The following is a 22,638-nucleotide window of genomic DNA, read 5'->3' on the forward strand; positions in this document are numbered from 1 at the left end:
CCTTTTGAGGACATCACGTAGTGTCTGATGCCCTTTGAGACTTTTGTACATCCCGGTTTCAAGCAGTGTCTTCAACCTAGCATTCTCATCAGCAATAGCAGTGGTATCCTCAGTAGAGGGGTTGGTTACCGCATCAACAGTTGAAGATATTGCAATAGTAGCAGCAGTAGAACATTCAGCAACAGAAATAGCGTTATCACGCTCAATGCATTTAAGACATGGTGGTTCAAATCCTTCCTGAGCTGAACTGATCTGTTCGGCGTGAAGTGACTCGTTTTCCTTTTGAAGATCTTCATGAGCCGCTCTCAATTTCTCAAGATCTTGCTTCCTTTGAAGATAATCATAGGAAATCCTTTCATGAGTTGTTGAGAGTGTTTCATGACGACTTTCAAGTTCCCCATACTTAACGTGAAGATTTTTTATGTCTTCAATTAAGGACTGAGATCGAGTCGTTTCAGCGTCTAACAGATCATCGCTTTTGTCTAACAGTTTTTGAATGTGTTCCATAGCTTTCTGTTGTTCAGTTGCAATTTTAGCAAGTGTTTTGTAGCTAGGTTTGGAACCACAATCAGAGTCATCGTCACTAGATGTTTGATAGTGAGTAGTGCATGTGTTTACCTTGGCACCGCATGCCACGAAGCAGTAGGAAGGAGCGGAGTAGTCCTTGTCATTTGCATCGGTGCCGGTGATGAAGTCATTGTCTTCAGTGTTGAAGATGGACTTGGCAACGTATGCTGTAGCCAGACTCGCGACGCCAGTATCGGACTCCTCCTCAGACTCCATCTCCGCCTCCTCAGAAGCGGACTCTTCCTCAGAATCCATTTCCTTGCCAACAAACGCACGTGCCTTGCCAGATGAGCTCTTCTTGTGTGATGAAGACTTTGAGGAAGACTTGGAAGAAGACTTTGAGTATTTCTTCTTCTTCTTGTCGTTAGAGTCATACTCCTTGCTCTTCTTCTTCTTGTTGTTCTCATTGTCCCGTTGTGGACACTCAGAGATGTAGTGGCCAGGTTTCTTGCACTTGTGACATGTTCTCTTCTTGTAGTCATGAGCAGAAGCTTCATCATTCCTTGAGCTTGATCGTGAAGACTTTCTGAAGCCTTTCTTCTTGGTGAATTTTTGGAACTTCTTCACAAGCGTAGCAAGCTCCTTTCCAATGTCTTCAGGATCATCAGAACTGCTGTCAGATTCTTCTTTAGATGAGAAGACAGCTTTTGCCTTCAAGGCACGAGTTCGCCCATAGTTGGGACCGTAGATGTCTCTTTTCTCAGAAAGCTGAAACTCGTGTGTGTTGAGCCTCTCAAGTATGTCAGACGGATCGAGTGTCTTGAAATCAGGACGTTCTTGAATCATCAGTGCTAGGGTGTCAAACGAACTGTCAAGTGATCTCAGGAGTGTCTTGACGACTTCATACTTGGTGATCTCAGTAGCACCAAGGGCTTGAAGCTCATTTGTGATGTCAGTGAGTCGATCAAACATGAGCTGAACATTCTCATTGCCATTTCTCTTGAAGCGGTTGAAGAGGTTGGAAGGACACTGATTCTCTGATCTCTCTGGGTCGAGACGCCTTCGTTGACCTTGGAGAGCCAGTCCCAGACTAGCTTAGATGTTTCCAAAGCACTCACGCGGCCATACTCTCCTTTGGTCAGATGACCACAGATGATATTCTTGGCAGTAGAGTCCAGTTGAACGAACTTCTTGACATCAGCAGCAGTGACACCTTCTCCAATCTTGGGAACGCCGTTCTTGACGACATACCATAGGTCGACATCAATGGCTTCAAGATGCATGCACATCTTATTCTTCCAGTAGGGATATTCAGTTCCATCAAAGACGGGGCACGCAGCGGAGACTTTAATTATCCCTGCAGTCGACATAGCTAAAACTCCAGGTGGTTAAACCGAATCACACAGAACAAGGGAGTACCTTGCTCTGATACCAATTGAAAGTGCTAGTGATCGACTAGAGGGGGGGTGAATAGGCGATTTTTATGAAAGTCTTCAAAACATGTAAGTTTCGAAGACAAATGATAGAAATAAACCTATTACCATGCAGCGGAAGGTAGACTACACTAGGCAAACCATAGTCAAGTATTCAATGAAGTGAAAGCACAATGACTAATAGCAGCTAGGCAGTAAGGATCAGGTAGGAAGATATTGTGAAGCCAATCAGAACAAGTAATCACTATTGAAGCTAAATGGTGATGCAATCGTACAATGACTTCACAAGGACCAACAGTAAGTAAAGGGAAGGGAAGGATGAAACCAGTGACTCGTTGAAGACAATGATTTGTTGGACCAGTTCCAGTTGCTGTGACAACTATACGTCTGGTTAGGGAGGCTGAGATTCAATTCAGAAGACCTCGTCTTCACCTTATTCCCCTCGAGCTAAGGACACCCAGTCCTCGCCCAATCACTCTGGTAAGTCTTCAAGGTAGACTTCCAAACCTTCACAGACTTCGTTCACCGGCGATCCACAATGACTCTTGGATGCTCAGAACGCGACGCCTAACCGGCTAGAGGATTCACAGTTCTCAAGTGTAATAAGTCTTTAGATCACACAGAAGACTTAAGTGATGCCTAACACTCTTTGGCTCTGGGTGTTTAGGGCTTTTTCCTCGCAAGGAATTCTCTCTCAAAGGCTTCGAGGTGGGTTGCTCTCAAACGACAAAACCCGTACTCTAACTCTGAGCAGCCAACCGTTTATGGTTGTAGGGGGTGGGCTATTTATAGCCACTAGGCAACCCGACCTGATTTGTCCGAAATGACCCTGGGTCACTAAGGAACTACACGTGTTCCAACGGTCAGATTTCAAACACACACGACAACTTTACTTGGGCTACAAGCAAAGCTGACTTATCCAACTCTGGACAAGATTTGCTCTCATAGTCTTCACTCAAAGACATAGGATTTTGGTTAAGCATCACTTCAGTCATTCTGACTGGTTCTCTTGGACCCCACTTAACAATATGGTGGTTCCTATGACTCAACAAAGAAAAACACAGAACGACGAAACTGCTAAGTCTTCGCGCTCCATAGTCTTCACGCGATGTCTTCTCTTGTCATAGTCTTCAATGTGAATGTCTTCACATACCACCTTTGACCTCAATGTCTTCATACATTTTTAGGGGTCATCTCTGGTAGGAAAACCGAATCAATGAGGGACTTCTACCTGTGTTATCCTGCAATTCTTACAAACACATTAGTCCCTCAACTAGGTTTGTCGTCAATACTCCAAAACCAACTAGGGGTGGCACTAGATGCACTTACAACGGCTCGACCGATCAAGCACCAAAACTACGACATCTCCGAGTTCTAGCACACGTTCAGCTCAATGACGATCCCCGGACTCCGATCCAGCAAAGTGTTGGGGATGAGTTCCGTCAGCACGACGGCGTGGTGACGATCTTAATGTTTTACCATCACAGGGCTTCGCCTAAGCACCGCTACAATATTATCGAGAACTATGGTGGAGGGGGGCACCGCACACGGCTAAGAGATCAATAATCAACTGTTGTGTCTCTGGGGTGCCCCTTGCCCCCGTATATAAAGGAGTGGAGGAGGGGCCGGCCAAGGAGGGTGGCGCGCCCTAGGAGGGAGTCCAACTCCCACAGGGAGTAGGACTCCCCTATTTTCTATTAGGAATAGGAGAGGGAAGGAAGAGGAAGGAGGGAGGAAGGAAAGGGGGCGGCCCCCTTCCCAATTCAGATTGGTCTTGGGGGGCGCACCCCCTCCCTTGCTCCTTTCCCCTCCTTTCCACTAAGGCCCAATAAGGCCCATATACCTCCGGGGGGGTTCCGATAACCTCCCGGTGATCCGGTATTGTCCCAATCTCATCCGGAACCTTTCCAGTGTCCAAATATAGTCGTCCAATATATCGATCTTTATGTCTCGACCATTTCGAGACTCCTTGTCAAGTCCATGATCACATCCAGGACTCCGAACAACCTTCGGTACATCAAAATATATAAACTCATAATGAAACTGTCATCGTAACGTTAAGCGTGCGGACCCTACGGGTTCGAGAACAATGTAGACATGACCGAGACACGTCTCCGGTCAATAACCAATAGCGGAACCTGGATGCTCATATTGGCTCCTACATATTCTACGAAGATCTTTATCGGTCAGACCGCATAACAACATACGTTTGTTCCCTTTGTCGTCGGTATGTTACTTTCCCGAGATTTGATCGTCGGTATCTCAATACCTAGTTCAATCTCGTTACCGGCAAGTCTCTTTACTCGTTCTGTAATACATCATCTTGCAACTAACTTATTAGTTGCATTGCTTGCAAGGCTTAAGTGATGTGCGTTACCGAGAGGGCCCAGAGATACATCTCCGACAATCGGAGTGACAAATCCTAATCTCGAAATACGCCAACCCAACATGTACCTTTGGAGACACTTGTAGAGCACCTTTATAATCACCCAGTTACGTTGTGACATTTGGTAGCACACAAAGTGTTCCTCCGGTAAACGGGAGTTGCATAATCTCATAGCCATAGGAACATGTATAAGTCATGAAGAAAGCAATAGCAACATACTAAATGATCGGGTGCTAAGCTAATGGAATGGGTCATGTCAATCACATCATTCTCCTAATGATGTGATCCCGTTAATCAAATGACAACTCATGTCTATGGTTAGGAAACATAACCATCTTTGATTAACGAGCTAGTCAAGTAGAGGCATACTAGTGACACTTTGTTTGTCTATGTATTCACACAAGTATTACGTTTCCGGTTAATACAATTCTAGCATGAATAATAAACATTTATCATGATATAAGGAAATAAATAATAACTTTATTATTGCCTCTAGGGCATATTTCCTTCAGTCTCCCACTTGCACTAGAGTCAATAATCTAGATTACACAGTAATGATTCTAACACCCATGGAGCCTTGGTGCTGATCATGTTTTGCTCGTGGAAGAGGCTTAGTCAATGGGTCTGCTACATTCAGATCCGTATGTATCTTGCAAATCTCTATGTCTCCCACCTGGACTAGATCTTGGATGGAATTGAAGCGTCTCTTGATGTGCTTGGTTCTCTTGTGAAATCTGGATTCCTTTGCCAAGGCAATTGCACCAGTATTGTCACAAAAGATTTTCATTGGACTCGATGCACTAGGTATGACACCTAGATCGGATATGAACTCCTTCATCCAGACTCCTTCGTTTGGTTCTTCCGAAGCAGCTATGTACTCCACTTCACATGTAGATCCCGCCACGACGCTTTGTTTAGAACTACACCAACTGAAAGCTCCATCGTTTAATGTAAATATGTATCCGGTTTGCGATTTAGAATCGTCTGGATCAGTGTCAAAACTTGCATCAACATAACCATTTACGATGAGCTCTTTGTCACCTCCATATACGAGAAACATATCCTTAGTCCTTTTCAGGTATTTTAGGATGTTCTTGACCGCTGTCCAGTGATCCAATCCTGGATTACTTTGGTACCTCCCTGCTAGACTTATAGCAAGGCACACATCAGGTCTGGCACATAACATTGCATACATGATAGAGCCTATGGCTGAAGCATAGGGAACATCTTTCATTTTCTCTCTATCTTCTGCAGTGGTCGGGCATTGAGTCTTACTCAACTTCACACCTTGTAACACAGGCAAGAATCCTTTCTTTGCTTGATCCATTTTGAACCTTTTCAAAACTTTGTCAAGGTATGTGCTTTGTGAAAGTCCAGTTAAGCGTCTTGATCTATCTCTATAGATCTTAATGCCCAATATGTAAGCAGCTTCACCGAGGTCTTTCATTGAAAAACTTTTATTCAAGTATCCCTTTATGCTATCCAGAAATTCTATATCATTTCCGATTAGTAATATGGCATCCACATATAATATCAGAAATGCTACAGAGCTCCCACTCACTTTCTTGTAAATACAGGCTTCTCCAAAAGTCTGTATAAAACCAAATGCTTTGATCACACTATCAAAGCGTTTATTCCAACTCCGAGATGCTTGCACCGGTCCATAAATGGATCGCTGGAGCTTGCACACTTTGTTAGCTCCCTTTGGATCGACAAAAACTTCCGGCTGCATCATATACAACTCTTCTTCCAGAAATCCATTCAGGAATGCAGTTTTCACATCCATTTGCCAAATTTCATAATCATAAAATGCGGCAATTGCTAACATGATTCAGACGGACTTAAGCATCGCTATGGGTGAGAAGGTCTCATCATAGTCAACCCCTTGAACTTGTCGAAAACCTTTCGCAACAAGTCAAGCTTTGTAGACAGTAACATTACCGTCAGCGTCAGTATTCTTCTTGAAGATCCATTTATTCTCGATGGCTTGACGATCATCAGGCAAGTCAACCAAAGTCCACACTTTGTTCTCATACATGGATCCCATCTCAGATTTCATGGCCTCAAGCCATTTTGTGGAATCTAGGCTCATTATCGCTTCCTCATAGTTCGTAGGTTGGTCATGGTCAAGTAAGATGACCTCCAGAACAGGATTACAGTACCACTCTGGTGTGGATCTTACTCTGGTTGACCTACAAGGTTCGGTAGTAACTTGATCTGAAGTTTCATGATCATCATCATTAGCTTCCTCACTAATTGGTGTAGGTGTCACAGGAACCGGTTTCTGTGATGAACTACTCTCCAATAAGGGAGCAGGTACAGTTACCTCATCAAGTTCTACTTTCCTCCCACTCACTTCTTTCGAGAGAAACTCCTTCTCTAGAAAGGATCCATTCTTAGCAACAAATGTCTTGCCTTCGGATCTGTGATAGAAGGTGTACCCCACAGTCTCCTTCGGGTATCCTATGAAGACACATTTCTCCGATTTGGGTTCGAGCTTATCAGGTTGAAACTTTTTCACATAAGCATCGCAGCCCCAAACTTTCAGAAACGACAACTTTGGTTTCTTGCCAAACCATAGTTCATAAGGTGTCGTCTCAACGGATTTTGATGGTGCCCTATTTAACGTGAATGCGGCCGTCTCTAAAGCATAACCCCAAAACGATAGCGGTAAATCTGTAAGAGACATCATAGATCGCACCATATCAAGTAAAGTACGATTACAACATTCGGACACACCATTACGCTGTGGTGTTCCGGGTGGCGTGAGTTGCAAAACTATTCCGTATTGTTTCAAATGTAATCCAAACTCGTAACTCAAATATTCTCCTCCACGATCAGATCGTAAAAACTTTATTTTCTTGTTATGATGATTTTCAACTTCACTCTGAAATTCTTTGAACTTTTCAAATGTTTCAGACTTATGTTTCATTAAGTAGATATACCCATATCTGCTTAAATCATCTGTGAAGGTGAGAAAATAACGATATCTGCCACGAGCTTCAACATTCATTGGACCACATACATCTGTATGTATGATTTCCAATAATCTGTTGCTCTCTCCATAGTACCGGAGAACGACGTTTTAGTCATCTTGCCCATGAGGCACGGTTCGCAAGTACCAAGTGATTCATAATCAAGTGGTTCCAAAAGTCCATCAGTATGGAGTTTCTTCATGCGTTTTACACCGATATGACCTAAACGGCAGTGCCATAAATAAGTTGCACTATCATTATCAACTCTGCATCTTTTGGCTTCAACATTATGAATATGTGTATCACTACTATCGAGATTCATCAAAAATAGACCACTCTTCAAGGGTGCATGACCATAAAAGATATTACTCATATAAATAGAACAACCATTATTCTCTGATTTAAATGAATAACCGTCTCACATTAAACAAGATCCAGATATAATGTTCATGCTCAACACTGGCACCAAATAACAATTATTTAGGTCTAATACTAATCTCGATGGTAGATGTAGAGGTAGCGTGCCGACCGCGATCACATCGACTTTGGAACCATTTCCCACGCGCATCGTCACCTCGTCCTTTGCCAGTGTTCGCTTAATCCATAGTCCCTGTTTCGAGTTGCAAATATTAGCAGCAGAACCAGTATCAAATACCCAGGTGCTACTGCAAGCTCTAGTAAGGTACACATCAATAATATGTATATCACATATACCTTTGTTCACATTGCCATCCTTCTTATCCGCCAAATACTTGGGGCAGTTCCGCTTCCAGTGACCAGTCTGCTTGCAGTAGAAGCACTCAGTTTCAGGCTTAGGTCCAGACTTGGGTTTCTTCTCCTGAGCAGCAACTTGCTTGCTGTTCTTCTTGAAGTTCCCCTTCTTCTTCCCCTTGCCATTTTTCTTGAAACTAGTGGTCTTGTTGACCATCAACACTTGATGCTCCTTCTTGATTTCTACCTCTGCAGCTTTTAGCATTACGAAGAGCTCGGGAATTGTTTTATTCATCCCTTGCATATTATAGTTCATCACGAAGCTCTTGTAGCTAGGTGAAAGTGATTGGAGAATTCTGTCAATGACGCAATCATCCGGAAGATTAACTCCCAGTTGAATTAAGTGATTATTATACCCACACATTTTGAGTATATGCTCACTGACAGAACTGTTCTCCTCCATCTTGCAGCTACTGAACTTATTTGGAGACTTCATATCTCTCAATCCGGGCATTTGCTTGAAATATTAACTTCAACTCCTGGAACATCTCATATGCTCCATGACGTTCAAAACATCGTTGAAGTCCCGATTCTAAGCCGTAAAGCATGGCACACTGAACTATCGAGTAGTCATTAGCTTTGCTCTGCCAGACGTTCATAACATCTGGTGTTGCTCCAGCAGCAGGCCTGGCACCCAGCGGTGCTTCCAGGACGTAATTCTTCTGTGCAGCAATGAGGATAATCCTCAAGTTACGAACCCAGTCCGTATAATTGCTACCATCATCTTTCAACTTTGCTTTCTCAAGGAACGCATTAAAATTCAACGGAACAACAGCACAGGCCATCTATCTACAATTAAACATAAACAAGCAAGATACTATCAGGTACTAAGTTCATGATAAATTTAAGTTCAATTAATCATATTACTTAAGAACTCCCACTTAGAAAGACATCCCTCTAATCTTCTAAGTGATCACGTGATCCAAATCAACTAAACCATAACCGATCATCACGTGAAATGGAGTAGTTTTCAATGGTGAACATCACTATGTTGATCATATCTACTATATGATTCACGCTCGACCTTTCGGTCTCAGTGTTCCGAGGCCATATCTGCATATGCTAGGCTCGTCAAGTTTAACCTGAGTATTCTGCGTGTGCAAAACTGGCTTGCACCCGTTGTAGATGGACGTAGAGCTTATCACACCCGATCATCACGTGGTTTCTGAGCACGACGAACTTTGGCAACGGTGCATACTCAGGGAGAACACTTTTATCTTGAAATTTAGTGAGAGATCATCTTATAATGCTACCATCAATCAAAGCAAGATAAGATGCATAAAAGATAAACATCACATGCAATCAATATAAGTGATATGATATGGCCATCATCATCCTGTGCTTGTGATCTCCATCTCTGAAGCATCGTCATGATCACCATCATCACCGGCGCGACACCTTGATCTCCATCGTAGCATCGTTGTCGTCTCGCCAATCTTATGCTTCCACGACTATCGCTACCGCTTAGTGATAAAGTAAAGCATCATAGCACGATTGCATTGCATACAATAAAGCGACAACCATATGGCTCCTGCTAGTTGCCGATAACTCGGTTACAAAACATGATCATCTCATACAATAAAATTTAGCATCATGTCTTGACCATACCACATCACAACATGCCTTGCAAAAACAAGTTAGACGTCCTCTACTTTGTTGTTGCAAGTTTTACGTGGCTGCTACGGGCTTAGCAAGAACCATTCTTACCTATGCATCAAAAACCACAACGATAGTTTGTCAAGTTGGTGCTGTTTTAACCTTCGCAAGGACCTGGCGTAGCCATACTCGGTTCAACTAAAGTTGGAGAAACTGACACCCGCCAGCCACCTGTGTGCAAAGCACGTCGGTAGAACCAGTCTCGCGTAAGCGTACGCGTAATGTCGGTCCGGGCCGCTTCATCCAACAATACCGCCGAACCAAAGTATGACATGCTGGTAAGCAGTATGACTTATATCGCCCACAACTCACTCGTGTTCAACTCGTGCATATAACATCAACGCATAAAACCTGGCTCGGATGCCACTGTTGGGGAACGTAGTAATTTCAAAATTTTCCTACGCACACGCAAGATCATGGTGATGCATAGCAACGAGAGGGGAGAGTGTTGTCTACGTACCCTCGTAGACCGGAAGTGGAAGCGTTAGCACAACGCGGTTGATGTAGTCGTGCGTCTTCACGGCTCGACCGATCAAGCACTGAAACTACGGCACCTCCGAGTTCTAGCACACGTTCAGCTCGATGACGATCCCCGGACTCCGATCCAGCAAAGTGTTGGGGATGAGTTCCGTCAGCACGACGGCGTGATGACGATCTTGATGCTTTATCGTCGCAGGGCTTTGCCTAAGCACCGCTACAATATTATCGAGGACTATGGTGGAGGGGAGCACCGCACACGGCTAAGAGATCAATGATCAACTGTTGTGTCTCTGGGGTGCCCCCCTGCCCCCATATATAAAGGAGTGGAGGAGGGGGCCGGCCAAGGAGGGTGGCGCGCCCTAGGGGGGAGTCCAACTCCCACAGGGAGTAGGACTCCCCTATTTCCTATTAGGAGTAGGAGAGGGAAGGAAGGAGGAAGGAGGGAGGAAGGAAAGGGGGCCTGGCCCCCTTCCCAATTCGGATTGGGCTTGGGGGGCGCGCCCCCTCCCTTGCTCCTTTCCCCTCCTTTCCACTAAGGCCCAATAAGGCCCATATACCTCCCGGGGGGTTCCGATAACCTCCCGGTGATCCGGTATTGTCCCAATCTCACCCAGAACCTTTCCGGTGTCCAAATATAGTCGTCCAATATATAGATCTTTATGTCTCGACCATTTCGAGACTCCTCGTCAAGTCCATGATCACATCCAGGACTCCGAACAACCTTCGGTACATCAAAATATATAAACTCATAATGAAACTGTCATCGTAACGTTAAGCGTGCGGACCCTACGGGTTCGAGAACAATGTAGACATGACCGAGACACGTCTCCGGTCAATAACCAATAGCGGAACCTGGATGCTCATATTGGCTCCTACATATTCTACGAAGATCTTTATCGGTCAGACCGCATAACAACATACGTTTGTTCCCTTTGTCATCGGTATGTTACTTGCCCGAGATTCGATCGCCAGTATCTCAATACCTAGTTCAATCTCGTTACCGGCAAGTCTCTTTACTCGTTCTGTAATACATCATCTTGCAACTAACTTATTAGTTGCACTGCTTGCAAGGCTTAAGTGATGTGCATTACCGAGAGGGCCCAGAGATACCTCTTCGACAATCGGAGTGACAAATCCTAATCTCGAAATACGCCAACCCAACTTGTACCTTTGGAGACACCTGTAGAGAACCTTTATAATCACCCAGTTACGTTGTGACGTTTGGTAGCACACAAAGTGTTCCTCCGGTAAACGGGAGTTGCATAATCTCATAGTCATAGGAACATGTATAAGTCATGAAGAAAGCAATAGCAACATACTAAACGATCGGGTGCTAAGCTAATGGAATGGGTCATGTCAATCACATCATTCTCCTAATGATGTGATCCTGTTAACCAAATGACAACTCATGTCTATGGTTAGGAAACATAACCATCTTTGATTAACGAGCTAGTCAAGTAGAGGCATACTAGTGACACTTTGTTTGTCTATGTATTCACACAAGTATTACGTTTCTGGTTAATACAATTCTAGCATGAATAATAAACATTTATCATGATATAAGGAAATAAATAATAACTTTATTATTGCCTCTATGGCATATTTCCTTCAAAAAATACAAATTACATGACACTAATACTCTATTTTTCATAATGTGGAGATTAGGGCATCACTTATGGTGGGTAAATATGTCCCTCGTGACCGCCTCGCGATGCACACACCACCGTCACCAGCTCACATCCCTCAGTCGTTGAAGAATTTCATATCTACTAAGCCATGTTGACAAGCAAAGAGTCGCCCTCGAACTAGAATTAAATTATCCGAACCTACTAGGAAGCTCACCCAAACAATGACCGGACATATTGCTTGCTTATTTTTATGCTGCATGAGAATGTATGGATTTCAGAATTTGGTATGAGGGACACGACTGTGGACGCGAAGAAATGAGGGGCTCACATATGATGTGTCTGGCTGTAGATGCTCTAACATTCATCACCTCCCAAAATAGAATTATCTCACTTTTGTGGAAGTTATGTTTTTAACCTGAAAGTTGTCGAAAGCGTGGAGCAAGAGCTTGAGGTTTTTAGATTTTTTTTCTAAAAAAAATTGTCCATAAAAATTGTGTCATTAGAGAACCACTGGATGGACAACCTATTAATGACCAATTGTGCTACCACCATGGTAATTAAATTCTCAGTGTTAACCCTCTCAACGAGAGTAACCCACATATCCACAATTTTACGGATTGTTTTTCTATGCAAGTTCCATAAGGATTTTAACTATACTCCAACCTTGTTTTAAGCCCCATTTATAACAAAGAAAAAACAAAGAAAGTTTGAAGAACCAAATTCCTACTAAGAAACTACAGTGATGTTTTGGAATAAGGGCTCATTTGATTCAAAGAAATTCTATAAGATTTTTGGAGGATTGAAATCCTTTGGAGTTTTTCCTATGTTGGTCATTCGATTCATAGGATTGGATTCCATAGTAATTTTTCCTATTGAGTGTTCGTACTACATTTCATTGAAAATCTAACATCCACTACATCTCTTTTTACAATTCTTTTGTTTTTCCCGTGGCATCAAACACATTGCTAATCCTATTGAAGTGGATATGCCACTTCAGTCCTATAATTTTCTTATTCCTGTATTTTCATAATCCTATGGATCAAATAGGACCTCTTTGATTCACAGGATTCTGAAAATGCGGGAGTAGGAAAAAGTATGACTGGAATGTCATGCTCATCTCAATCCTACATGATTTGGGTTGTTTGATTGCATCATAGGAAAACAAATTATTCTTTTAAAGTGGTTTGAGTGGATGCTGGAAATCCTATGAGAAGTAGTACAAAATTATTCTTAGGAAAAATTCCTATAGGATTTGAATCAAAGGAGCCCTAAGAATCCTATAAGTTTCCTACGGAATGGGACAATCCATAGAAATATTGTAATTCCTACGGAGTGGGACAATGGGGGAGACATGATCCTCATGTGTTTTCCTCTTCCGCATCGGAAAAGGCTTCACGCCCCGCTTATAGATAAAGCAACGTCGATATAGCCAAACCGATCAAGCGGATGTCCACAAAACAAAAACAAGGAAAACAAGAGGAGAGAATGAAGTCTCAGTTGTGGGCACAACAACACATAAGCCCCAGCAAAATAAAAGATACATCCTCAAGGGGGATTGATGTCGCTTGAAGCTACGTCGGTATTTTCCCAAAGAGGAAGGGATGATGCAGCACAACGGCGGTAGGTATTTCCCTTAGATATGAAACCAAGATTAACGAACCAGTAGGAGAACCAAGAAACACAACATAAACAGCACCTGCACACAAATAATAAATACTCGCAACCCGACGTGTAAAAGGGATTGTCAATCCCTTTCGGATAACGATGCCACAAATTGGCAAACGGACGTGAGAGAGTTGTAAATATTGATAGATCGAACACCAAATAAAATAAATTGCAGCAGGGTATTTTTGTATTTTTGGTTTAGTAGATCTGAAAATAAAAGGCAAATAAAATAGATTGTGAAAGCAAATAATATGAGAAAGAGACCCGGGGGCCGTAAGTTTCACTAGTGGCTTCTCTCGAGTAAAATAGCAAACGGTGGGTAAACAAATTACTGTTGGGCAATTGATAGAACTTCAAATAATCATGATGATATCCAGGCAATGATCATTAATACATAGGCATCACGTCCAAGATTAGTAGACCAACTCCTGCATGCATCTACTACTATTACTCCACACACCAACCGCTATCCAGCATGCATCTAGTGTATTAAATTCATGGGGAAACGGAGTAATGCAATAAGAACGATGACATGATGTAGACAGGATCTATTTATGTAGAGATAGACTCCATTGTTTTACCCTTAGTAGCAACGATACATACGTGTTGGTTCCCCTTCTATCACTGGGATCAAGCATCGTAAGATCGAACCCACTACAAAGCACCTCTTCCCATTGCAAGATAAATAGATTAAATTGGCCAAACAAAACCCAAATATCGGAGAAAAAATACGAGGCTATAAGCAATCATGCATATAAGAGATCAAAGAAACTCAAATAACTTTCATAGATATAAAAAGATAGATCTGGTCATAAACTCAAAGTTCATCCGATCCCAACAAAAACACCGCAAAAAGAGTTACATCATATGGATCTCCAAGAGACTATTGTATTGAGAATCAAACGACGGAGAGGAAGTCATCTAGCTTTCAACTACGGACCCGAAGGTCTACAAAGAACTACTCACGCATCATCGGAGAGGCACCAATGGAAGTGGTGAACCCCTCCGTGATTGTGTCTAGATTGGATATGGTGGTTTTGGACTATGCGACGGCTGAAATTGATTTTCGTCGACTCTCCTAGGGTTTCTGGAATATTTGGGTATTTATAGAGCAAAGAGGCGGTCCGGGGGGCACCCGAGGCGGGCACAACCCACCAGGCCGCGCCTGGGCCTCCAGGCGCGCCCTAGTGGGTTGTGCTCCCTTCAGAGCACCCCCCAGGCGCTGCCTTGGCCCATTAGGTGTCTTCTGGTCGATAAAAAATCTCCGTAAAGTTTCGCTGCATTTGGACTCCGTTTGGTATTGATTTTCTGCGATGTAAAAAATATGCAGAAAACAACAACTGACACTTGGCACTATGTCAATAGGTTAGTACCAGAAAATGATATAAAATGATTATAAAACATTCAAGATTGATAATATAACAGCATGGAACAATTAAAAATTATAAATACGTTGAAGACGTATCAGGGATAGGTGCCCATCAGGCGATGAGCCGCCAGTTCCTTATATCTCCTTGTCAATTGGTCCACCGCCGCTCTATCCCGCCGCTTGGACAAGGGCCTCCATGGTTGAAAGAATTCAGACATTTTATAGATAGCATCGGTGGCCATGTTAGGAAATGTATGCTCAATCACAAACTTATTCCTAATACACCATAGCGACCATGCCAAGATACCAAAATTGATCCATGTCAATCTACGAACCTGGCCCGAGCATCCAGACAAGAGCTGGAAGAACTCAGGGAAGTTAGTTGGGCACCACCCATTGTCCCACATCTCCGAACGGCAGTTTTAGTGTATCCATATGCTCTGAAATTCGGTAGGAATTCAGATTACACGACATCTGAATTCCTCCAATGTTTCTATATCATTTTTTGAGTCCTGTGTTCCAAGCTGGGTCTTATGTTTGTTTGCGGAAATTCAAGTAAAAAAAAGTCTATGTACTACCAATCTTTTCTCGTTCCTAGTTCTGTAACTAAATTTCGTTCAAATTTCCATATTCCTCATTTCTTGTGGTTGCCATTGGCCGAGCCAATATAACATTCAATGGCAGTATTCAATTCTTTACTGAAACCTCTCCAACCAGCAGTAAATGGGCTCACTACCAGCCAGGCCCCACTTCTTCTCCCTCCTCTCTATAAAGCAAGCAAAACAAACAGAGCAGGGCAGAAGCGGCAAGACCACCACGACCCACCCTTCCGTGAAACGCGGCAGCGCAATGTCTCCCCTGCACCCTCCCCACCTGCATTTCCGCAAGCTCAAGAAGCGCGCGCGCGCCGCCATCGGCAGCGGCAGCGGCAGCCACCGCCCCGCCACCAAGGCCAGGAAGGGCCTCGCCGCCATCCTGCACAAGCTCCGCGACGTGCACCGCCCGCCGTCATCGCCGCCCTCGCCATCTCCGTCGCCGTCGACCCCGCACCACCGGCAGCTCTGCTACCCGCCGCCCCCGTCCACGTGGCCGTGGCCGTCGTGCCGTCACCCACGCACCAGCTCATTCCGCGCGCGCCCGGAGGATGCCGCGGCCGTCGTGTACCGGACCGCGAACACAGTGTACGACACACCGTCGGAGCACTTCATGCGGCGCCCGTCCCTGGATGAAGCGTCGTGCAGTGGCCGGAACTCCTTCGCCGTGTCGGTACAGGCTGCCGTGGATCGAGAGCCGGAGGCGGAGGAGAGAAAGGAGCTGCGGCTGCGTGAGACAGCCGTCGTGCGCGGCGTGCGGTCGGAACGGCTCTTCTTCGAGCCGGCCGGCGCAGAGTTCTTCTCGCCCACGCAGGTAATGCATCGTATGCCTTGTAGTATTACTATCTGAGCGGATGAATGATAATGATACCAGTTGAAGCACTGTTAAGTGTTAACACGAGAGATATTTCAGGCGGAGACGCTGGGCAAGACCGAAGACATCACCACGGACGCGGCCGCCGAGGACGAAGAAGCGACCACCGTGCCGGCCGGCAAGACCGAGCAGAAGCCGGCAGATTACTCCGAGCTGAAGGCTGGCGCGGTGGTGGTATCAATGGAGTCGGAGGATCCGTACGGCGACTTCCGGGCGTCCATGGCGGAGATGGTGGCGGCGCACGGTCTGCGGGACTGGGAGGGCCTGGAGGAGCTCCTGGCGTGGTACCTCAAGCTCAACGCCAAGGGCGTCCACGGCGTCATAGTGGGCGCCTTCGTGGACCTGCTCGTGAGCCTGGCGACCCCGCCGAGTCCGTCGCTGCCGTCGCAGTCGCCGTCGTCGTCGTGCATTACGTTCGAGGATTACTCGTCGGCCACCTTCGACGACGAAGAGAAGTGCTGATCAGGAACTCGTTTTGATTCCTTCTTCTTTTTTAAGTCTCGTCCAGAGTCAGAACTCAGAAGAGAGTTTTTGTTGAATATTTGTGAGCTGGTGCGAGGTATGGAATGATTGTACAGTTGCCAAAACTAATCGATGCTGACCCGGTACTCCATTATAACGTAGTATATTTGTTGCTGAGATGATTCATTGACCATACTTGCATATTCTTTATTATTATTATTTTCTTGCTGTGTTCTCTCTGTTGCTAGCCTGCGTGTTCATGGATTGTAAAGTGAGCCAACTCTGATTAACCCTTGACATATTCATGGCGGTTAGTAGCTGTGGTTGCTTCACAGAATTTTGGCGCCAAGAGCTGCGTCTCCAGCTTTCTTGAGTAGGTCCGGACGAAAAACGAGTCAAACCATTGCCCCTTGTGATGCAATGGATCGGACACCATAGGGTTCAAAGGATTGGATCCGGTTTCCCTTTAATGCACGCTTCACCAGCTGCTCATAAATATGTGAGGTTTATGTCCTTTGAATGCACTAGCCAGCGACAGATGACACTCCATCCGCGCATTGTATGCTTGCCCAGATGCAAAACATCCGTCCTTCTGGACATTTACATCGTTTTTATGGTACTATTTGACCGCTAGTAATTCCCACCGTAATTGTTGCATGACGAAATTAGAAATGGTTTTGCTAAATTTCAGCTGTGAAAATTTAGCAACTCTCAATCACTTCAATTTAGTAAATTTGGTTCATATGATAGAAATATCATAGGAATAGAAAAAATCATAGGAAATGAAATGACATGTATCTCGATTCTTATAGGAAAAGAGATGTCATTTGATAAATAAGATATAAATTTTTCATTGGCTCTAGGCTAATGGCTTTTTTATTTTAAATGTGAAAGATTGGTTCCTATCCTACATAGAAATAGGAATCAAATTTGCAAAATAAAAATAAAAATATGAATCAATTCCTACAAACCAAAAGCCTCCAAATGATTCTTTTCTACAAAATTCCTATCCTTTAGAATCATACAAATTTCTTCTAAATCAAAGAAGGCCTAAAAGTGTGTAACTTTACCAGAATATTGCAGCATTTGGAATTTTGGATTGTAGGCTATGTATGTAGGGTGTGTTTGATTGGGGGATAAAGTGGAATGGAATGTCACGGTTCCATTCCATCAGAATTGGTTGGTACCGTTCCTGTGTTTGGTTGAGGACGATGAGCGGAATGGAATGATGATAGTTCAATGTTTGGTTGGCGAGATGAAATGTGATGGATTTGGTTCTCCTCATATCTCTTGGTGAGATTACCTCTCAAATGCGTATATATAATATGAACAATTATAGCTTTATATGTTTAATAACAAATTACATGACATTTCAAGTGTACTAGAGGCTAACGCGTTGTTCGCCATGTTATTCTTCACTTGTGGGATCGCCTTTTTTCTCTAACAGATTATTACAGTCGACTATTTCATTTTTGTTTTATCTGTCTTGCCGTGGGTTTTTGTTATGTTTTGGTGGTGCATTTTTTTGTTTGTATATCTTATTAAGGGTGCTGCCAGAGACAATATTTTTTATGAGAAAAAAGTGGAGTTGTTCAGTGCATAGTTGTCGTGTCCTTGCACAAATTCGGCCTAAGTGTTAGCCAATGGTCATTGTGTGAACCTCTTGGGAGCTCCTATTCAATCTTGAAACTGCGGAATTGCTACTATAACATTTACATGGGCCTGCTCCACTCATTCGGTTAGCATTTTTTAGCTCGCTCCACTACTATCTTGTAAAAAGTTGAGGAAGTGAAAGAGGTTCACCGCCCAGATATCATTTTTAACAAGTTCATTAAATAAAAAGATGTTCGCGAATCTAAAACAATTTGCAAAAAATGTTACAAAATTTTAAAACTATAGTTTGGGAATTTTAAAAACATTCTTGGATTTTAAAAATATTCAAAATTTTGGAATAAAGTTTGCAAATTAATAATTGTTCACGAACTCTAAACATGTTCTTGAACTTTTAGAATATTCATGAATTTTAAAAATGTTCATGAATTTTAAAAATATTAACAATATTATTAAATGTTCGCCAATTTTAAAAAATATTCATGAATTAAAAAGTGTAAAAGGGGGAAAACAACAAAAGAAAAATAATAAAAAGAAAAAACAAACAAGAATTCTTAACCAACAACATCCTTATAGGCAGCCCCAGCTACCCCACAACCGCTACGCACAAGCATGATCCAAATCTAGGGAGGTTAGACCAACTCTAGCTAATTTCTAAATAATGGAGAAGGATCTGACCGAGTAAAGTTAGTGAAGTAAACTTTTACTCCTCTATATATGGACGCACCTAGTCGATCCTCTAAACTTAGTGGAGGAAAAAAATTGCATTGTTTTTTCCTAGCCGCATGAACTCAAACACTTCATAATATATATCATAAAAACATTCAAATTAAGCGATGCATAACATAACCATGAACAAGCATATAGTTTCATCATCATGATTTTCAAATTTAAACATGCATAGTTCATCCAAAAGGCACCACTTCAAGTACAAAGTTTGATCCAAAATCACGACAAACATAATATGTGTATGTTATGGATCAAGCCCACCAATGACATGGATGAACTCAAACAAACTACTCGCCGAAGAAATCATCTTCACCACCACCACCACTATCCTCTCGTCCACCGTCACCACTACTACCACCACCATTTTGAAGAGAGCCTTCCGTTTGGGTCAAGATCTCCACACGAGTGAGCTCCCAGTACTTTCTTGCGGTTTCATCCATTGTGGTTGGATTCATGAACATGATAGCACGATCTTCGGCTTTCTTGGCATCACGAAGCCTTTCCTCCTCAACTGCAAGTCTACCCTCCCCCGTCTTCAACTTTCTCTCTTCGTCCACCAACTTGGCATTTCATTTATCATCCTTCAACATCTTGAGCTCATTCACCTCGCCATCTTCTCTTCTTTGTGTTTGGCCGCCAACACCTTCTTGGCCTCAATCATGGCCACAAGTTCTTTATGTGTGCCACCATATGCATTTCTCTTTTTCCTCTCTTTTGCAATTTTGTTTTCTTCCGGTCTATTGTTGGCCTCTTCATCCACCTCATCGTCCTCCTCAACGCATATGCTCAACCTTGATCTCTTTGGAGTGGTCTCCGCAACTCTCTTGATCCACTTCTCGTTTTCGCATAGCTCTTTGTAGCAATGATGCAATATGAAGGGCTTGTGGCCGTCTTGTTCCTATGCTTGAAAACTTCTTGGATGTACGGGCCATACTCCATGACTTGCACACCGCTCGGCGGTGCATGATTCACTTAGTTGATGCAACTAGACCATCGGTTGCATCAGTCGTGAATGGTGCCCTAATGATGCCCAAGAGAGCCTTATCTACGCCTTGATGTCACCTCCATGGAGTTGTTGTAGTAATATGTAGTTCTCTCCCAAAACATAGCCCTATGCACTTGTAGGAAATCAATCAGTGACTCGTGTTCATATGTGCGTATTTTGCCCGAGTATGCGCTAGCTAGACAACGAGTATGTGTGCATTGCATCAACTTCTACGTTGTCGCCGCTTCCTACCTCCGCACATGCTGCTCTCCGCGATCCTCGGTGGCCTGCGGCTATGCAAGAGGAATTTGATGCCTTATTGCGGAACCAGACGTGGCAGCTTGTCCCTCGTCCGCCACATTCCAATGTTATCTACAACAAGTGGGTGCTTTGTCATAAGCTCCACCCCGATGGCACACTCAAGCGTTCTAAAACTCGTTAGGTGGTGCGAGGCTTAAGGCATCGTGCAGACGTTAACTTCACCAACACCTTTGCTCTAGTTGTAAAACCGGGCATGATCTAGAATCCTCTAGCTCACGGCATCTCGGGCATGGCCGGTTCAGCACATGATCATCTCCAACGCCTTCCTTCATGCTCATCTTCATGAGCATGTCTATTGCCAACAGCCCACCGACTTCATCGATGATGCACATCCCGATCATGTCTTCTTGCTCTCATGCTCCTTGTAAGGGCATAAGTAGGCGCCGCGTGCTTGGTACTAGCACATCTTGGCTTTTCTTCATTAGCTCGGGTTTTGCTCCACATACTTGGATGGCTCGTTGTTCGTATACAACCATGGTGCTGACACAACCTACCTGCTCCTCTATGTCGACGACATCATCATGACAACCTACACCACCGACCTCCTTCGACGACTCACTGAGCGCATGAGTGCCGAGTTCGCCATCAAGGACTTGGGGCCGCTCCACTACATCCTCGGCATCGAGGTGGTACGCCATGTGGACGGCTTCTTCCTCCACCAGCGGAAGTATGCTCATGAGCTCCTTGACCGTGTTGGCATGCTTACTTGCAAGCTCGCGGCTACACCAGTGGATATGAAGGCCAAGCTCTCCGCCATAGACGGATCTCTAGCTGCACATGCTTCCTTCTACTAGTCCATTGTTGGTGCGCTGCAGTAGTTGACGCTCACTTCTCTCGAGTTACAGTACGCTGTCTAGCAGGTGTGCCTTCACATGCATACTCTTCGCGATGCTCATTGGTCCTCGGTGAAGCGGATTCTGTGGTACATTCGTGGTCATATGGATCTCAGCATCACCCTGCCCGCATGGCCCTCCACCGACATCATATTACTCGGATGCTGACTGGGCTGGATGTCCGGACACTCGTCGCTCTACGTGTGGATACTGTGTGTTCCTCGGACCATCACTCATATCATGGTCACCCAAGCGACAACCCACATTTTCATGGTCCAGTGCTAAGGCGGAGTATCGTGGCGTGGCCAACGCTGTTGCTGAGTGCGCATGGCTTCGACAACTTCTCCATGAGCTTTGTCACCCCATTTCACAGAGCCACGATCGTCTACGGTGACAACGTCTCCGCCGTTTACCTCTCCGCTAACCCGGTCCATCATCGTCGCACCAAGCATATCGAGTTGGATATTTATTTTGTTCGCGAACATGTCGCTCTTGGGAAGGTTCGAGTACTTCATGTTCTCATGACACAACAATTCGTGGATATCATGACCAAAAGCTTACCGACGTCTATCTTTGAGAAGTTTCGGTCCAGTCTTTGCATCACCACTGCAGGGGTGCTGTCAGATAATTGTGTATCCCATGTGTATACCTGTATGTGTATCAGGTGTAGTTCTCCTACTTGTTTTTCAAGTCTATAATCTGTAATTAGGGTTATAGTTGTGGACGAAACTACCCTGTACGTGCTATATATGAACACCTTATGAGGCCAATACAATTGTATTGCACAAATCATTATTTTACACCTTATGAGTAATTGTTTTCCCGCAAAAAAAAAAACTATATGACTGTCTCATATATGATAGTACGCACGAGTAATATCAGGTGGGCCCCAATCAAAACCCATCGATCCAGTCTCAAGCGACGGCTCCAATCGAGTCTAGCTCATGTACCGTAGGGTTGACCGTTGACGTACCTTTGGGGAAGTCTGATTGGCAGTGACAGACACCGACGACCACGGTGATGTGTTTGGAGAGGAGCAGACGCAGTCATTAATTCGGAGATGCTGGCTTCAGCTCGACCTTTGGGAGGCCGCTTTGGTTCAACGGATTTTTTTTCAATAAAGAACGTTTTATTATCTTAAAAATAAAAATGTAGCATCAAGCAAATACAAAGCATTATAAATGTCATTCGGCCTCTGCGTAAATAAGATGCACACAGTCAATTCTAAAAAATTTGACAGAAATAAAAGAAACAAAACCGATAAAACAACAACAGTAGAGTCCTATAGACCGACAATGTGCCTATGTTGAAGGTGGTGGTGGGTTAATCCGGAGGTTATGCTGCCACCCATATTGAGAAA

General features: G+C 44.0%; 2 protein-coding genes across 2 annotated transcripts in view; one reads left to right on the forward strand and one right to left on the reverse strand.

Moving 5' to 3' along the window:
* The window catches only part of LOC125537125, a 40,173-nt gene extending 24,896 nt beyond the window's left edge, over window positions 1-15,277 (reverse strand). Inside the window, exon 1 of the mRNA XM_048700421.1 lies at window positions 15,206-15,277. Coding sequence (XP_048556378.1) covers window positions 15,206-15,277 — 72 coding nt within the window. The remainder of the gene's footprint in view (window positions 1-15,205) is intronic.
* A 390-nt stretch (window positions 15,278-15,667) lies between these two features.
* Window positions 15,668-16,992, forward strand: LOC125541718 (transcription repressor OFP13-like). Its single transcript, XM_048705061.1, has 2 exons — window positions 15,668-16,277; window positions 16,377-16,992. The coding sequence occupies exons 1-2, from the start codon at window positions 15,720-15,722 to the stop codon at window positions 16,797-16,799; spliced, it is 981 nt and encodes a 326-aa protein (XP_048561018.1). The 5' UTR covers window positions 15,668-15,719; the 3' UTR covers window positions 16,800-16,992.
* The last annotated feature ends 5,646 nt before the right edge of the window (window positions 16,993-22,638 follow it).

The sequence above is a fragment of the Triticum urartu genome, chromosome 2 (genome assembly GCF_003073215.2).
Source record: "Triticum urartu cultivar G1812 chromosome 2, Tu2.1, whole genome shotgun sequence".
NCBI lineage: Eukaryota > Viridiplantae > Streptophyta > Magnoliopsida > Poales > Poaceae > Triticum > Triticum urartu.

Excerpts from the sequence above, each read along its gene's own strand:
- LOC125541718 (XM_048705061.1), top strand. The coding sequence starts at position 15,720 with ATGTCTCCCCTGCACCCTCCCCACCTGCATTTCCGCAAGCTCAAGAAG. Across the intron at positions 16,278-16,376 it reads AGTTCTTCTCGCCCACGCAG|GCGGAGACGCTGGGCAAGAC; the intron begins GTAATGCATCGT and ends GAGATATTTCAG.